Below are 14147 nucleotides of genomic sequence, written 5' to 3' on the forward strand. Positions count from 1 at the left end.
GCAAATGTTGAACTTATAATATGGCTACTAATACTGGAAAAGCTCAATCAAAAAGTCCAAGTATACAGATTTGTGGATATTCTTGCAGAAAAATGTCATGTGAATGTAAATGTCTCCTTCACGATTTGTACCTGGGGACTTCACACTAAAAGTCTTGTAGTTCACTCATACTTCAAGTTATTCCATCTGAAACGTTGCACATACACTGCTGCCATCTTGTGGACACCATTGGAATTACAACCAGAGTGATGCTATAACTGGGACCTTTCAAAGATGGCGGTAGAAAAAGACTGGTTGGTTTTTGTATTTTTGGTCTTTGTATTTTCTTCTACCAAATCTATTGTGTTATATTCTCCTACATTCAAACATCAAAGTGTGTCCTTTCAATTGGTACCAAGAATATGCTTATCCTTGCTTCAGAGCCTGAGCTACAGGCAGTTAGATTTGGGTATGTCATTTAGGTGGAAATTGAAAAAAGGGGACTATCCCTAAGGGGTCTAGTAACACCCCCAACTCCAACCAATGGAGAGGCCTAACTTAGCCCTGTCCTGAGAGATCAGAACGCTGCTGGATCAGAACCATGGGAATCAAGAATCAAGCTGATTGCTTAGAAATTCTAGGGACAAGGACCAAATCGGAGGGAGAGGTAGGAGCAAGTCCATGTAATGCTTTGTAGATTAGCAGTAACGCCTGGAAATCAGCCCTCTCCTCTCCTCTCCTCTCCTCTCCTCTCCTCTCCTCTCCTCTCCTCTCCTCTCCTTTCCTCTCCTCTCCTCTCCTCGCTGAAACAAATACAGTATGTAGTACCTTGAGTGTGTGTGTGAGCGTGCGTGTGTGAGCGTGCGTGCGTGTGTGTGTGTGAGCGTGCGTGCGTGTGTGCAACTCACATGTGTTGGGAGGCATTAGGGAACATCTCTGCGTATTGTGGGGCTGAGTCCTCCGGCCCGTGGGGGGCAGCGTGGGTGAGGACCATCATCACTGGCCGGTGAGGGTACACCTTCTTGGACATACGGAAGAAGTTGATACTGTCATTGGTGATCAGGTCCGTGAAATAGTCCTGCAACGGCGAGAACAACAGGAAGTTAAGTAGCTTTCCATCTGGAAGCAGGTCATTGTCGTCTTATGTCTTTATGTTATGTTGTCTCTCTTGTGTTTTGTCCTTTATTTTTAATCCCATCCCCGTCCCCGTCCCTGCAGGAGGCCTTTTGCCTTTTTCATCATTGTAAATAAGAATTTGTTCTTTAACTGACTAGCTTAGTTAAATAAAGGTTAAAAATGTCTTTAAAATATATAGAATGTTCATGATGTCAATGCGACAACTGTTGATAGACGTAACTGGTAAATTCGCTCCTGGTATCTCCTCCTCCGAGTAAAACGGTCAGAGTGAGTTATTCTCTCATTTGTGTATGAAAGTAGCTGGCAAGCTAGCCAATGTTATGGGTGTAGACAAAGAAGAGCTCTCCAGTAGGTGCCAAAACATTCAAAGGCCATTTTCTCAAAAGTGAGGTTACAAGTTTATCAACATACAAAGCAGAATTACTTTCCCATTGTTCCTCAACTGTAGTATCTGATATACCATTTTCTAGCTCTCAGTCTCTACTCTTATCCAATGTAAGAAACACAATTTCTAATTTTGCTATTAAAATGGTTTTATAGCTGACTTTAATGACCTACTGGATCTGAGGAGGAAGACTGGTAGAGAGCGAGAGTGAGAGTGAGAGCTGAGAGAGTGAGCGAGCAAGTGAGAGCTGAGAGAGATAGCGAGCTGAGAGAGTGAGCGAGCGAGTGAGAGCGAGCTTAGAGAGATAGCGAGCTGAGAGAGAGAGAGAGACAGAGAGACAGAGAGAGAGAGAGAGAGAGAGAGAGAGAGAGAGAGAGAGAGAGAGAGAGCTGAGAGAGAGAGAGAGAGAGAGAAGAGAGAGCTGAGAGAGAGAAGAGAGAGCTGAGAGAGGCACATGGCATTAGCATGGTATTACTGTCCTGCTGTCCTCCAAACCACCTTGACTCTTACCTTGAATACCCTCCAATAGGAATGAGCCAGAGCATGTGTCTCAAATGGTACCATATTCCCTAAATAGTGCACTACTTTTGACCAGAGCCCTATGAAGCCTGATTAAAAGTAGTGCACTAGATAGGAATAGGGGTGCCGTTCGTGGCACAGGGTGCAGAGGGAGGTGAGAGTGATGTGTGTGAGTGTGTGAGTCTGGGTGTGTGAGTGTGTGTGTGTGTGTGTGTGAGTGTGTGAGTCTGGGTGTGTGAGTGTGTGTGTGTGTGTGTGTGTGTGAGTGTGTGAGTCTGGGTGTGTGTGTGTGTGTGTGTGAGTGTGTGAGTCTGGGTGTGTGAGTGTGTGAGTCTGGGTGTGTGAGTGTGTGTGTGTGTGTGTGTGTGTGTGTGTGTGTGTGTGTGTGTGTGTGTGTGTGTGTGTGTGTGTGTGTGTGTGTGTGTGTGTGAGTGTGTGTGTGTGTGTGTGTCCACTGCCCACCTCAGTGATTTTAATGAATAAGGTCCACTTGGTTCAGAAACCACAATGTGCTCGTCCAACCGTCCATCCATCACCCAGTCTCTTACACACCTCAACCTCAACACGTAGGAACATTTCCCTCCTCCGTCTAAGTCAACAAGACAAGTCATTTATCGTCTGACTACCAAGCATTTCACTAAAACAGGATTACATCCCAAATGGCACCCTATTCCCTACGTAGTGCACTACTTTAGCCTGAGATACATCCCAAATGGCACCCTATTCCCTATGTAGTGCACTACTTTAGCCTGAGATACATCCCAAATGGCACCCTATTCCCTACGTAGTGCACAACTTTAGCCTGAGATACATCCCAAATGGCACCCTATTCCCTACGTAGTGCACTACTTTAGCCTGAGATACATCCCAAATGGCACACTATTCCCTACGTAGTGCACTACTTTAGCCTGAGATACATCCCAAATGGCACCCTATTCCCAACGTAGTGCACTACTTTAGCCTGAGATACATCCCAAATGGCACCCTATTCCCTACATAGTGCACTATCCTACAGGCCCTGGTCATTAAGCAGTGCACTATATAAGGCATATGTGAGAGTATGAGAGTGACATATATATATATGCCTATCTATAGATATATATATATATATAGATAGATATATATATATATATAGAAAGAGATATAAATATAGAGAGACGCAGGGTGGTAATTCCTAAAGATCACTTCTCCTCTATTGGAGGCTGTTTTTTGATGTCTAAACGTTGTCATGACAATTAAATAAAACCCTCAGGTCTCACAGAACATTCTGCAAAGGAGACGTCACTTCAAATCATCAAATCAACGCTCTACCATTCATTTACCCAGAATGTCTAGCCTGTCTAGTACACGCCAGGGACATAAATCAATAGGAACCTCTGCAATTAGCCGGGAGGAGACGTTACCTTAAATTACATTCAGTCGTAAAGGAAAAACAAATAGGTAATGGGGATTTAATGGAGCAGTTATGCAGACAGGGATTGGAAACACACACACGCACACACACACACACACACACACACACACACACACACACACACACACACACACACACACACACACACACACACACACACACACACACACACACACACACACACACACAGACATACACACACACTCACACACACACACACACACACACACACACACACACACACACACACACACACACACACACACACACACACTCACACAGACACACACACACACACACACACACACAGACACACACACCCGGCGGGTATAGACCAGACACACACTCCCTGCGGGTATAGACCAGACACACACACTCCCTGCGGGTATAGACCAGACGTACCTTGGAGTACTCCCTGCGGGTATAGACCAGACACACACTCCCTGCGGGTATAGACCAGACACACACACTCCCCGTGGGTATAGACCAGACACACACACACCCGGGTGGGTATAGACCAGACGTACCTTGGAGTACTCCCTGCGGGTATAGACCAGACGTACCTTGGAGTACTCCCTGCGGGTATAGACCAGACACACACTCCCTGCGGGTATAGACCAGACGTACCTTGGAGTACTCCCTGCGGGTATAGACCAGACACACACTCCCTGCGGGTATAGACCAGACACACACACTCCCTGCGGGTATAGACCAGACGTACCTTGGAGTACTCCACGCCGTGTTTCTCCTTGTAACCGTTCCGACAGACGGTGTAATTATAAAAGCGAGAGTTTTTGATGAGCCCCACCCATTCACGCCACCCGGGAGGGACGTAGCTACCGTTGTACTCGTTCAGATACTTCCCAAAGAACGCTGCGGAGAGGACGAGAGGAGACAGAGAGAGAGAATTAAGAGCTAGAAAAAACATTAATGTGCAAATTTTCCTTTGGCTTTTCACACAAACTGTTAAAAGTACGGAATGGCAGGAGGATCATGTCAGGAAAATGTCTTGTCTTTAAAAACATGGTATTTTCTCCAAAGCTGATGATGCAAAAAAAAATAATAGCAATGTTTCTCATTACCATAGACTAGGGTCATGAAAGTGATTTGGCTTGGTAAATGGGCCTTTATCTTTCTCTGATCCTGACACTGTAATTAAACCTCTTCCTTAGGAGCCAGGTACCAGGAACTTTCTGCTGACTTTAGTACCAGGAACTGTCTGTTGGCTTTAGTACCAGGAACTGTCTGTTGACTCTAGTACCAGGAACTGTCTGTTGACTTTAGTACCAGGAACTGTCTGTTGACTCTAGTACCAGGAACTGTCTGTTGACTTTAGTACCAGGAACTGTCTATTGACTCTAGTACCAGGAACTGTCTGTTGGCTTTAGTACCAGGAACTGTCTGTTGACTCTAGTACCAGGAACTGTCTGTTGACTTTAGTACCAGGAACTGTCTGTTGACTCTAGTACCAGGAACTGTCTGTTGGCTTTAGTACCAGGAACTGTCTGTTGACTCTAGTACCAGGAACTGTCTGTTGACTTTAGTACCAGGAACTGTCTGTTGACTCTAGTACCAGGAACTGTCTGTTGACTTTAGTACCAGGAACTGTCTGTTGACTCTAGTACCAGGAACTGTCTGTTGACTTTAGTACCAGGAACTGTCTGTTGACTCTAGTACCAGGAACTGTCTGTTGACTTTAGTACCAGGAACTGTCTGTTGACTCTAGTACCAGGAACTGTCTGTTGACTTTAGTACCAGGAACTGTCTGTTGACTTTAGTACCAGGAACTGTCTGTTGACTCTAGTACCAGGAACTGTCTGTTGACTCTAGTACCAGGAACTGTCTGTTGACTCTAGTACCAGGAACTGTCTGTTGACTCTAGTACCAGGAACTGTCTGTTGACTCTAGTACCAGGAACTGTCTGTTGACTCTAGTACCAGGAACTGTCTGTTGACTTTAGTACCAGGAACTGTCTGTTGACTCTAGTACCAGGAACTGTCTGTTGACTTTTCAGTTCCTGGTACTAAAGTCAACAGACAGTTCCTGGTTCCTAGGAGGTAGGTGGTGTAAAGGTGGAGCTCATTTTTCTCTGTTACGTCTGAATGGGGAAACCTTTACCACAGGGGACACAGTTTGACATGGGGACACTGGGGACACAGTTTGACATGGGGACACAGCGGAGAGGACACTACATGTTCCGTATTATAACAATAGACGCTATAAAAGTTCCATAATGCTCTCACCTGTCCTGTATCCCGTGTTGTTGAGGTAGACAGCGAAGGAGCGTGGTTCATGCTGGGCCTGCCAGGACGGCGAAGAACAGTTCTCGTTGTTGGTGTACGTGTTGTGATTGTGAACATACTTCCCTGTCAGCATGGACGAGCGAGACGGACAGCACATGGGCGTGGTCACAAAGGCGTTGATGAATGAGGTGCCTCCATTCTCCATTATCTTACGAGTCTTATTCATCACCTGGAGAGAACCTGGAGAGGAGGAGGAGGGTGGAGAGGAGGAAGAGGATGGAGAGGAGGGTGGAGAGGAGGAAGAGGATGGAGAGGAGGATGGAGAAGAGGAGGAGGATGGAGAGAAGGAAGAGGATGAAGAGGAGGAAGAGGAGGAAGAGGAGGAAGAGGTGGAGGATGATAGAGAGGAGGAAGAGGATGATGATGATGAGGAGGATGGAGAGGAGGAAGATGATGAAGAGGAGGAGGATGATGAGAGGAGGAAGATGATGAAGAGGAGGAGGATGATGGAGAGGAGGAATAGGATGGAGAAGAGGAAGAGGATCGAGCGGATGAAGAGGATGAAGAAGAAGGAGGATGAAGAGGAGGATGGATAGAAGAAGGATGGAGAGGAGGAGGAGGATAAAGAGGAGGAGGAGGATGATTGATAGGAGGAAGATGGATGGAGAGGAGGAGGAGGAGGGAGAGGGAGGAGGATGGAAAGGAGTAGAAGGAGGATGGAGAGGAAGAGGAGGATGGAGAGGAGGAGGATGGATGGAGAGGAGGAAGATGGATGGAGAGGAGGCGGGAGAGGGAGGAAGGAGGATGGAAAGGAGTAGAAGGAGGATGGAGAGGAAGAGGAGGATGGAGAGGAGGATGTGAAATAAAATAACAATTATTATCTTCAATGCCCTGTTGCTCTCTCCTGGCGGTGATAATTAGTTTCCTTCCACAGTTCAATCCAGTCAAACCGTATTATATATATATTTTTTTGACATCTGTGATGGAAACAGGAAGTTTCGGTATTTAAAAATAAAATGCAGAAGGATAATTTGTTCGTTCCACGAGGGATATTTTTGTGTAAAATTAATTATGGGAGAAATGACGGCTTAAATGTCTTTAGGCGCAAATATTGAGATCATAACCATCACATGGAAGTGAACTTGGAGTTAAGTGATGTGTGGTCCTCCCACTAAAGATGGGGGAAACCATGCAGTTTATGAGGCTACAGATTAAATACATGATGATGAACTTTACAGGCTGGTGAAAGAGCACGGTGATGAGCTGGTGACATGATGATTGATGCTCGACTGCCTGTTACAAACACAAGGGTATCATTCTGGTGACGTGATGATTGATGCTCGACTGCCTGTTTCAAACACAAGGGTATCATTCTGGTGACGTGATGATTGATGCTCGACTGCCTGTTTCAAACACAAGGGTATCATTCTGGTGACGTGATGATTGATGCTCGACTGCCTGTTTCAAACACAAGGGTATCATTCTGGTGACGTGATGATTGATGCTCGACTGCCTGTTTCAAACACAAGGGTATCATTCTGGTGACGTGATGATTGATGCTCGACTGCCTGTTACAAACACAAGGGTATCATTCTGGTGACGTGATGATTGATGCTCGACTGCCTGTTTCAAACACAAGGGTATCATTCTGGTGACGTGATGATTGATGCTCGACTGCCTGTTACAAACACAAGGGTATCATTCTGGTGACGTGATGATTGATGCTCGACTGCCTGTTACAAACACAAGGGTATCATTCTGGTGACGTGATGATTGATGCTCGACTGCCTGTTTCAAACACAAGGGTATCATTCTGGTGACGTGATGATTGATGCTCGACTGCCTGTTACAAACACAAGGGTATCATTCTGGTGAGCGTGATGATTGATGCTCGACTGCCTGTTACAAACACAAGGGTATCATTCTGGTGACGTGATGATTGATGCTCGACTGCCTGTTTCAAACACAAGGGTATCATTCTGGTGACGTGATGATTGATGCTCGACTGCCTGTTACAAACACAAGGGTATCATTCTGGTGACGTGATGATTGATGCTCGACTGCCTGTTACAAACACAAGGGTATCATTCTGGTGACGTGATGATTGATGCTCGACTGCCTGTTTCAAACACAAGGGTATCATTCTGGTGACGTGATGATTGATGCTCGACTGCCTGTTTCAAACACAAGGGTATCATTCTGGTGACGTGATGATTGATGCTCGACTGCCTGTTTCAAACACAAGGGTATCATTCTGGTGACGTGATGATTGATGCTCGACTGCCTGTTACAAACACAAGGGTATCATTCTGGTGACGTGATGATTGATGCTCGACTGCCTGTTACAAACACAAGGGTATCATTCTGGTGACGTGATGATTGATGCTCGACTGCCTGTTTCAAACACAAGGGTATCATTCTGGTGACGTGATGATTGATGCTCGACTGCCTGTTACAAACACAAGGGTATCATTCTGGTGACATGATGATTGATGCTCGACTGCCTGCCGGTCAGGTGTATTGATTTATCCTGCTGGTCAGGTGTATTGATTTATCCTGCTGGTCAGGTGTATTGATTTATACTGCTGTTAAGGTGTATTGATTTATCCTGCTGGTCAGGTGTATTGATTTATCCTGCTGGTCAGGTGTATTGATTTGAAGGATCGGTATGATGTGCAATTAATAGATTGTTTTCATGTGAAATGAATATGGTTGATTTTTAAGGTTAGGGAGAAGTGCAGTGAATAGTGACCGTTATTAGGAAATAAATTAATAAATGTTATCAACATAAATCAATGTATTTTATCAATTTAAATTAATGTATTTTATCAATTTAAATTCATGTATTTTATCAATATAAATCAATGTATTTTATCAATATAAATTAAAGAATTTTATCAATTTAAATTCATGTATTTATTTATGGTTGTTTTGTAATTTTGTCTTGCCTTTTAATCATTGTATGTGTTATTGTGTTTACCATCGAGGAGCGTTTTAATTCATATGGTCAAGTGATATCCTCTGGGTCCACATTGTATTTTTTTGTTGTATTGTATATGACTGTTAACCAAAATATATTCAAAAAAATAATTTAGACTAGAATGAGTGAATCTGTGAGCTGTTGGCTAAAGCTCACTGTGCCAAGACCAGAGTAAGCACATTTGCTATTCAATGCAACAGTTTTGGCTACAAAACTACAAGTAGAGTTGAAAATACATTGGAAACCCATTGAACTTTAGAGTTTTATTCGGTGCGCGAAAATTTAAGTGAAAAAGTACATTTTGTGTGCGCTATTTCATCACTCACTGGTTTTTTATCCCCAGCAAGTCAGTTTGGTAGGAATGCATCAGTGGTGGGGAAATGCGCATCATTTCATTTATGTGGATTCTAGAACATTAGCATGAAAATCTATTGCCAATTGGATGGAAACTTATTGACTCAGTTTTAAAAATGGCCTCCCTGACTTTAGACAGTTCTGTTTGTATATTTTCCTTCACAGTGTTTTCAAACTACTGCTCGGTAGTGAGAGACAGTGTGAGGGATCATTTCTGTCAGAGAAGAGGATTGCAACATTACATTTCCCTGTGGGTAAACACAGCAGTCAGACTATAATTGGAGCTTTTCTCAGAAAGAGAGAGAGGTAGAAAGAGAGAGAGAGCGAGAGAGAGGGGGCGAGAGAGAGAGAGAGAGGGGGGAGAGAGAGAGAGAGAGGGGGAGAGAGAAAGATAGAGGGGAGGGCGTGAGAGAATGAAGGTGGGAGAGAGAGAGGGGAGAGAGAGAGAGAGAGAGGGGGCGAGAGAGAGAGAGAGGGGGCGAGAGAGAAAGAGAGAGAGAGCGAGAGAGAGAGAGAGAAAGAGGGGGGGTGAGAGAGAAAGAGAGAGAGAGCGAGAGAGAGAGAGAGAGAGGGGGGGCGAGAGAGAGAGAGAGAGGAGAGAAAGATAGAGGGGAGGGCGTGAGAGAAGGAAGGAGGAGAGAGAGAGAGAGAGAGAGAGAGGGGGGCGAGAGAGAGAGAAAATAGGAACAAAAGCAAAAGAGAGAGAGAAAATGTAGAAAGAGAAGGGGTAAATCTGAATCAAACAGAGGAAGCTCTGACAACACATAGCTGCTGGACCAACTCCAGAGCTCCAGGGGGGTCCGTCCATTATTCTTACCCAGCTCTGTGTCCTGATCGTCGGTCATGATGAGGATGATGTTGGGTCTGATGTTCCTGCGGTCCCTCTGCATGTGTCCCCTGAGGCTTCCCTGGGCTCTGGTAGTGCTGACGGCTGAACAGCCCTGGTCCCAACCCAGGGACAGGAGGCCAAGCCAGGTCACACACAACAGCAGCATTGCGGAGGGATGGAGGGATCGATGGAGGGTGTCACTCACTCACAGGCACCCACTGGAGCTCTCACAGCCGAGGAGAAGTCTGAGGAGAAAGATAGAAGAGGACTTGTCATGAATCAATCAATCATAATTCTTTTATAAAGCCCTTTTTTCATCAGCAGTTTAACTTTTTTTTTTACCTGGCCTTTCCCCCTAAGAGCAAGCAAACCAGAAGCAGAGTCAAACCAGATGCAGAGTCAAACTAGAAGCAGAGTCAAACCAGAAGCAGAGTCAAACCAGAAGCAGAGTCAAACCAGAAGCAGAGTCGAGTCGGTTTTAGTTATGGCCTGTGTATGGGAGACTAGGAGACCTAAGTGTTGTGGGCCTATAGTTTGTGTTTTTGGTGATGTCACTTCCTGCCACTGGGAGGCAGTACTAAGGTGATGGTCATAGGTTTGGTCATAAGTTTAAATAATAAATCAACCTTCCTCTGCTTAGACGTCGCTGGCGTCAGACAGATCTTACAACTCCTGGGTTGGTATTTTAAGTATCAGCCAACCACAACATATGTTATAGCAGTCTGTCAGTCAATGACACAGTCGTGTCACGCAACCATTGGTTGATGAATGCAACGTCTGAGCAGGGGAAAGCAACCATTGGTTGATGAATGGAACACCTGAGCAGGGGAAAGCAACCATGATCTGCTTATTGCCCCCCCCACCCACCACCACCATGCTGCCCCACCACGCGCAGGGGGTGCCCATGACTGAAACTTTTCACTGGTCGGGGTGGGTGGGGCAATAAGCAGACCAGATAAACCCTGCCCAATCCGGAGAAAAATGATGGGTCCTTGTCAATGGTATTGCACTATAAAAGGCCATTTGGGCCACATGCTAACAGTCCCAGCATGCATTGTGTGTTGAGTTAGCACCCCAAAATCTCATCCTACCTCACCCTGACCTGAACACACAGAGAAAAACAAACACAGAATCACAGAACCACACAACAGAATCCGGCCTATAGAATCCAGCCTACAGAATCCGGCCTACAGAATCAGGCCTACAGAATCAGGTCTACAGAATCCGGCCTACAGAATCAGGCCTACAGAATCCGGCCTACAGAATCAGGCCTACAGAATCCGGCCTACAGAATCCGACCTACAGAATCCGGCCTACAGAATCCGACCTACAGAATCAGGCCTACAGAATCCGACCTACAGAATCCGGCCTACAGAATCCGACCTACAGAATCAGGCCTACAGAATCCGGCCTACAGAATCCGACCTACAGAATCCGGACTACAGAATCTGACCTACAGAATCCGACCTACAGAATCCGGACTACAGAATCTGACCTACAGAATCTGACCTACAGAATCCGGCCTACAGCATCTGACCTACAGGGTCCTGATCAAGAGTAGTGCACAACATAGCGAATAGGGTGCCAATTGGGACACAGAATATCTGCACAGCTGTGTTGGCCTTTGGCTTTCTATCCTCTTGTTTCCCCCATAGAGATGTGTGGTGATGATGAGCAGCTCTCACAGAATCAGGGGCCACAGAACAGGGGAACACACAGCTAACAGGGGACACACAGCACAGCTAACAGAACACACAGCCCAGCTAACAGAGGAACACACAACCCAGCTAACAGGGGAGCACACAGCCCAGCTAACAGGGGAACACACAGCCCAGCTAACAGGGGAACACACAGCCCAGCTAACAGGGGAACACACAGCCCAGCTAACAGGGGAACACACAGCCCAGCTAACAGGGGAACACACAGCCCAGCTAACAGGGGAACACACAGCCCAGCTAACAGGGGAACACACAGCCCAGCTAACAGGGGAACACAACCCAGCTAACAGGTCCTGAGTAGTGCACAACATAGGAACACAGCCCAGCTAACAGGGGGCCACAGCCCAGCTAACTCTTGGAACACACAGCCCAGATGTGGGGATGACACAGCACAGCTAACAGGGGAACAAACAGCCCAGCTAACAGGGGAACACACAGCCCAGCTAACAGGGGAACACACAGCCCAGCTAACAGGGGAACACACAGCTAACAGGGGAACACACAGCTAACAGGGGAACACACAGCCCAGCTAACACGGGAACACACAGCCCAGCTAACAGGGGAACACACAGCCCAGCTAACAGGGGAACACACAGCACAGCTAACAGGGGCCCACACAGCACAGCTAACAGGGGAACACACAGCACAGCTAACAGGGGCCCACACAGCACAGCTAACAGGGGAACACACAGCACAGCTAACAGGGGAACACACAGCACAGCTAACAGGGGCCCACACAGCACAGCTAACAGGGGCCCACACAGCACAGCTAACAGGGGAACACACAGCACAGCTAACAGGGGCCCACACAGCACAGCTAACAGAGGAACACACAGCACAGCTAACATTTACATTTACATTTAAGTCATTTAGCAGACTTACAAATTGGTGCATTCACCTTATGACATCCAGTGGAACAGTAGTGCATCTAAATCTTTTAAGGGGGGTGAGAGGGATTACTTTATCCTATCCTAGGTATTCCTTAAAGAGGTGGGGTTTCAGGTGTCTCCGGAAGGTGGTGATTGACTCCGCTGTCCTGGCGTCGTGAGGGAGTTTGTTCCACCATTGGGGGGCCAGAGCAGCGAACAGTTTTGACTGGGCTGAGCGGGAACTGTACTTCCTCAGTGGTAGGGAGGCGAGCAGGCCAGAGGTGGATGAACGCAGTGCCCTTGTTTGGGTGTAGGGCCTGATCAGAGCCTGGAGGTACTGAGGTGCCGTTCCCCTCACAGCTCCGTAGGCAAGCACCATGGTCTTGTAGGGGAACACACAGCCCAGCTAACAGAGGCCCACACAGCACAGCTAACAGGGGCCCACACAGCCCAGCTAACACACAGCACAGCAAGGAGGCCTACTAACCTGACTCAGTTACACCAGCTCTGTCAAGAGAAATGGGTCAAAATTCACCCAACTTATTGTGGGAAGCTTGTGGAAGGCAACCCAAAACGTTTGACCCAAGTTAAACAATTTAAAGGCAATGCTACCAAATACTAATTGAGTATATGTAAACTTCTGACCCAAATAATTCTCTCTGCTATTATTCTGACATTTCACATTTTAAAAATGAAGTGGTGATCCTAACTGACCTAAGACAGGGATTTTTTACTAGGATTACATGTCAGAAATCTTAGAATCAACTATTAAAGACACACTGGATTCTCCAATTACCTTATATGAATAACAAACTAAAATAAACTAAAATACAAACCCTCCAACTGGGATTGATGGTATCCTAAATGAAATGATAAAATATACAGACCTTAAACTCTTTAACACCATCCTCAATATTTGGAACATACGTAGGACTGATCACCACAATCCACAAAAGTGGAGACAGATTTTACCCCATTAACTACCGTGGAATATGCATCAACAGCAATCTTGGGAAAATCCTCTGCATTATCATTAACAGCATACTTGTACATTTCCACAGCGAAACAATGTACTGAGCAAATGTCAAATTGGCTTTTTATCAAATCACCGTACGACAGACCACATATTCACCCATATTCACCCAACCTAATTGACAAACAAACAAACCAAAACAAAGGCAAAATCTTCTCATGTTTTTTTTATTAAAAAAAGCTTTCAACTCAATTTGGCATGAGGGTCTGCTATACAAATTGATGGAGAGTGTTGGGGGGAAAACATTATAAAATCAATGTATACAAACAACAAGTGTGCGGTTAAAATTGGCAGAAAACACACACATTCCTTTCAATGGGGCTGTGGGTGAGACAGGGATGCAGCTTAAGCCCCACCCTCTTCAACATATACAGTATATCACAAAAGTGAGTACACCCCTCACATTTTTGTAAATATTTGAGTATTCCTTTTCATGTGACAACACTGAAGAAATTACACTTTGCTACAATGTAAAGTAGTGTGTGTACAGCTTGTATAACAGTGTAATTTAGCTGTCCCCTCAAAATAACTCAACACACAGCCATTCATGTCTAAACTGCTGGCAACAAAAGTGAGTACACTCCTAAGTGTTGCGCCCAATTAGCCATTTTCACTTAGACGTGTACTCACTTTTTGTTGCCAGCAGTTTAGACATTAATGGCTGTGTGTTGAGTTATTTTTTTTATA

General features: G+C 45.7%; 1 protein-coding gene across 1 annotated transcript; it reads right to left on the minus strand.

Annotated features, from left to right (window-relative positions):
- Positions 1-883: 883 nt before the first annotated feature.
- Positions 884-10082, minus strand: LOC135568470 (extracellular sulfatase Sulf-1-like). The gene is made up of 4 exons (XM_065015257.1): positions 9829-10082; positions 5678-5917; positions 4156-4307; positions 884-1057 (listed from the first exon to the last, which is right to left on the minus strand). Exons 1-4 carry the CDS (start codon positions 10004-10006, stop codon positions 884-886), a joined length of 744 nt encoding a protein of 247 aa, XP_064871329.1. The 5' UTR covers positions 10007-10082.
- Between the last annotated feature and the right edge of the window lie 4065 nt (positions 10083-14147).

The sequence above is a fragment of the Oncorhynchus nerka genome, unplaced genomic scaffold (assembly GCF_034236695.1).
Source record: "Oncorhynchus nerka isolate Pitt River unplaced genomic scaffold, Oner_Uvic_2.0 unplaced_scaffold_1563, whole genome shotgun sequence".
Classification (NCBI taxonomy): Eukaryota; Metazoa; Chordata; class Actinopteri; order Salmoniformes; family Salmonidae; genus Oncorhynchus; species Oncorhynchus nerka.

Coding starts and splice junctions, on each gene's coding strand:
- LOC135568470 (XM_065015257.1), bottom strand. CDS start 10,006: ATGCTGCTGTTGTGTGTGACCTGGCTTGGCCTCCTGTCCCTGGGTTGG. Junction 4,308..5,677: donor CAACACGGGATACAGGACAG/GTGAGAGCATTA, acceptor TCCTCTCCGCAG/CGTTCTTTGGGAAGTATCTG. Junction 1,058..4,155: donor ACGGCGTGGAGTACTCCAAG/GTACGTCTGGTC, acceptor TCGCCGTTGCAG/GACTATTTCACGGACCTGAT.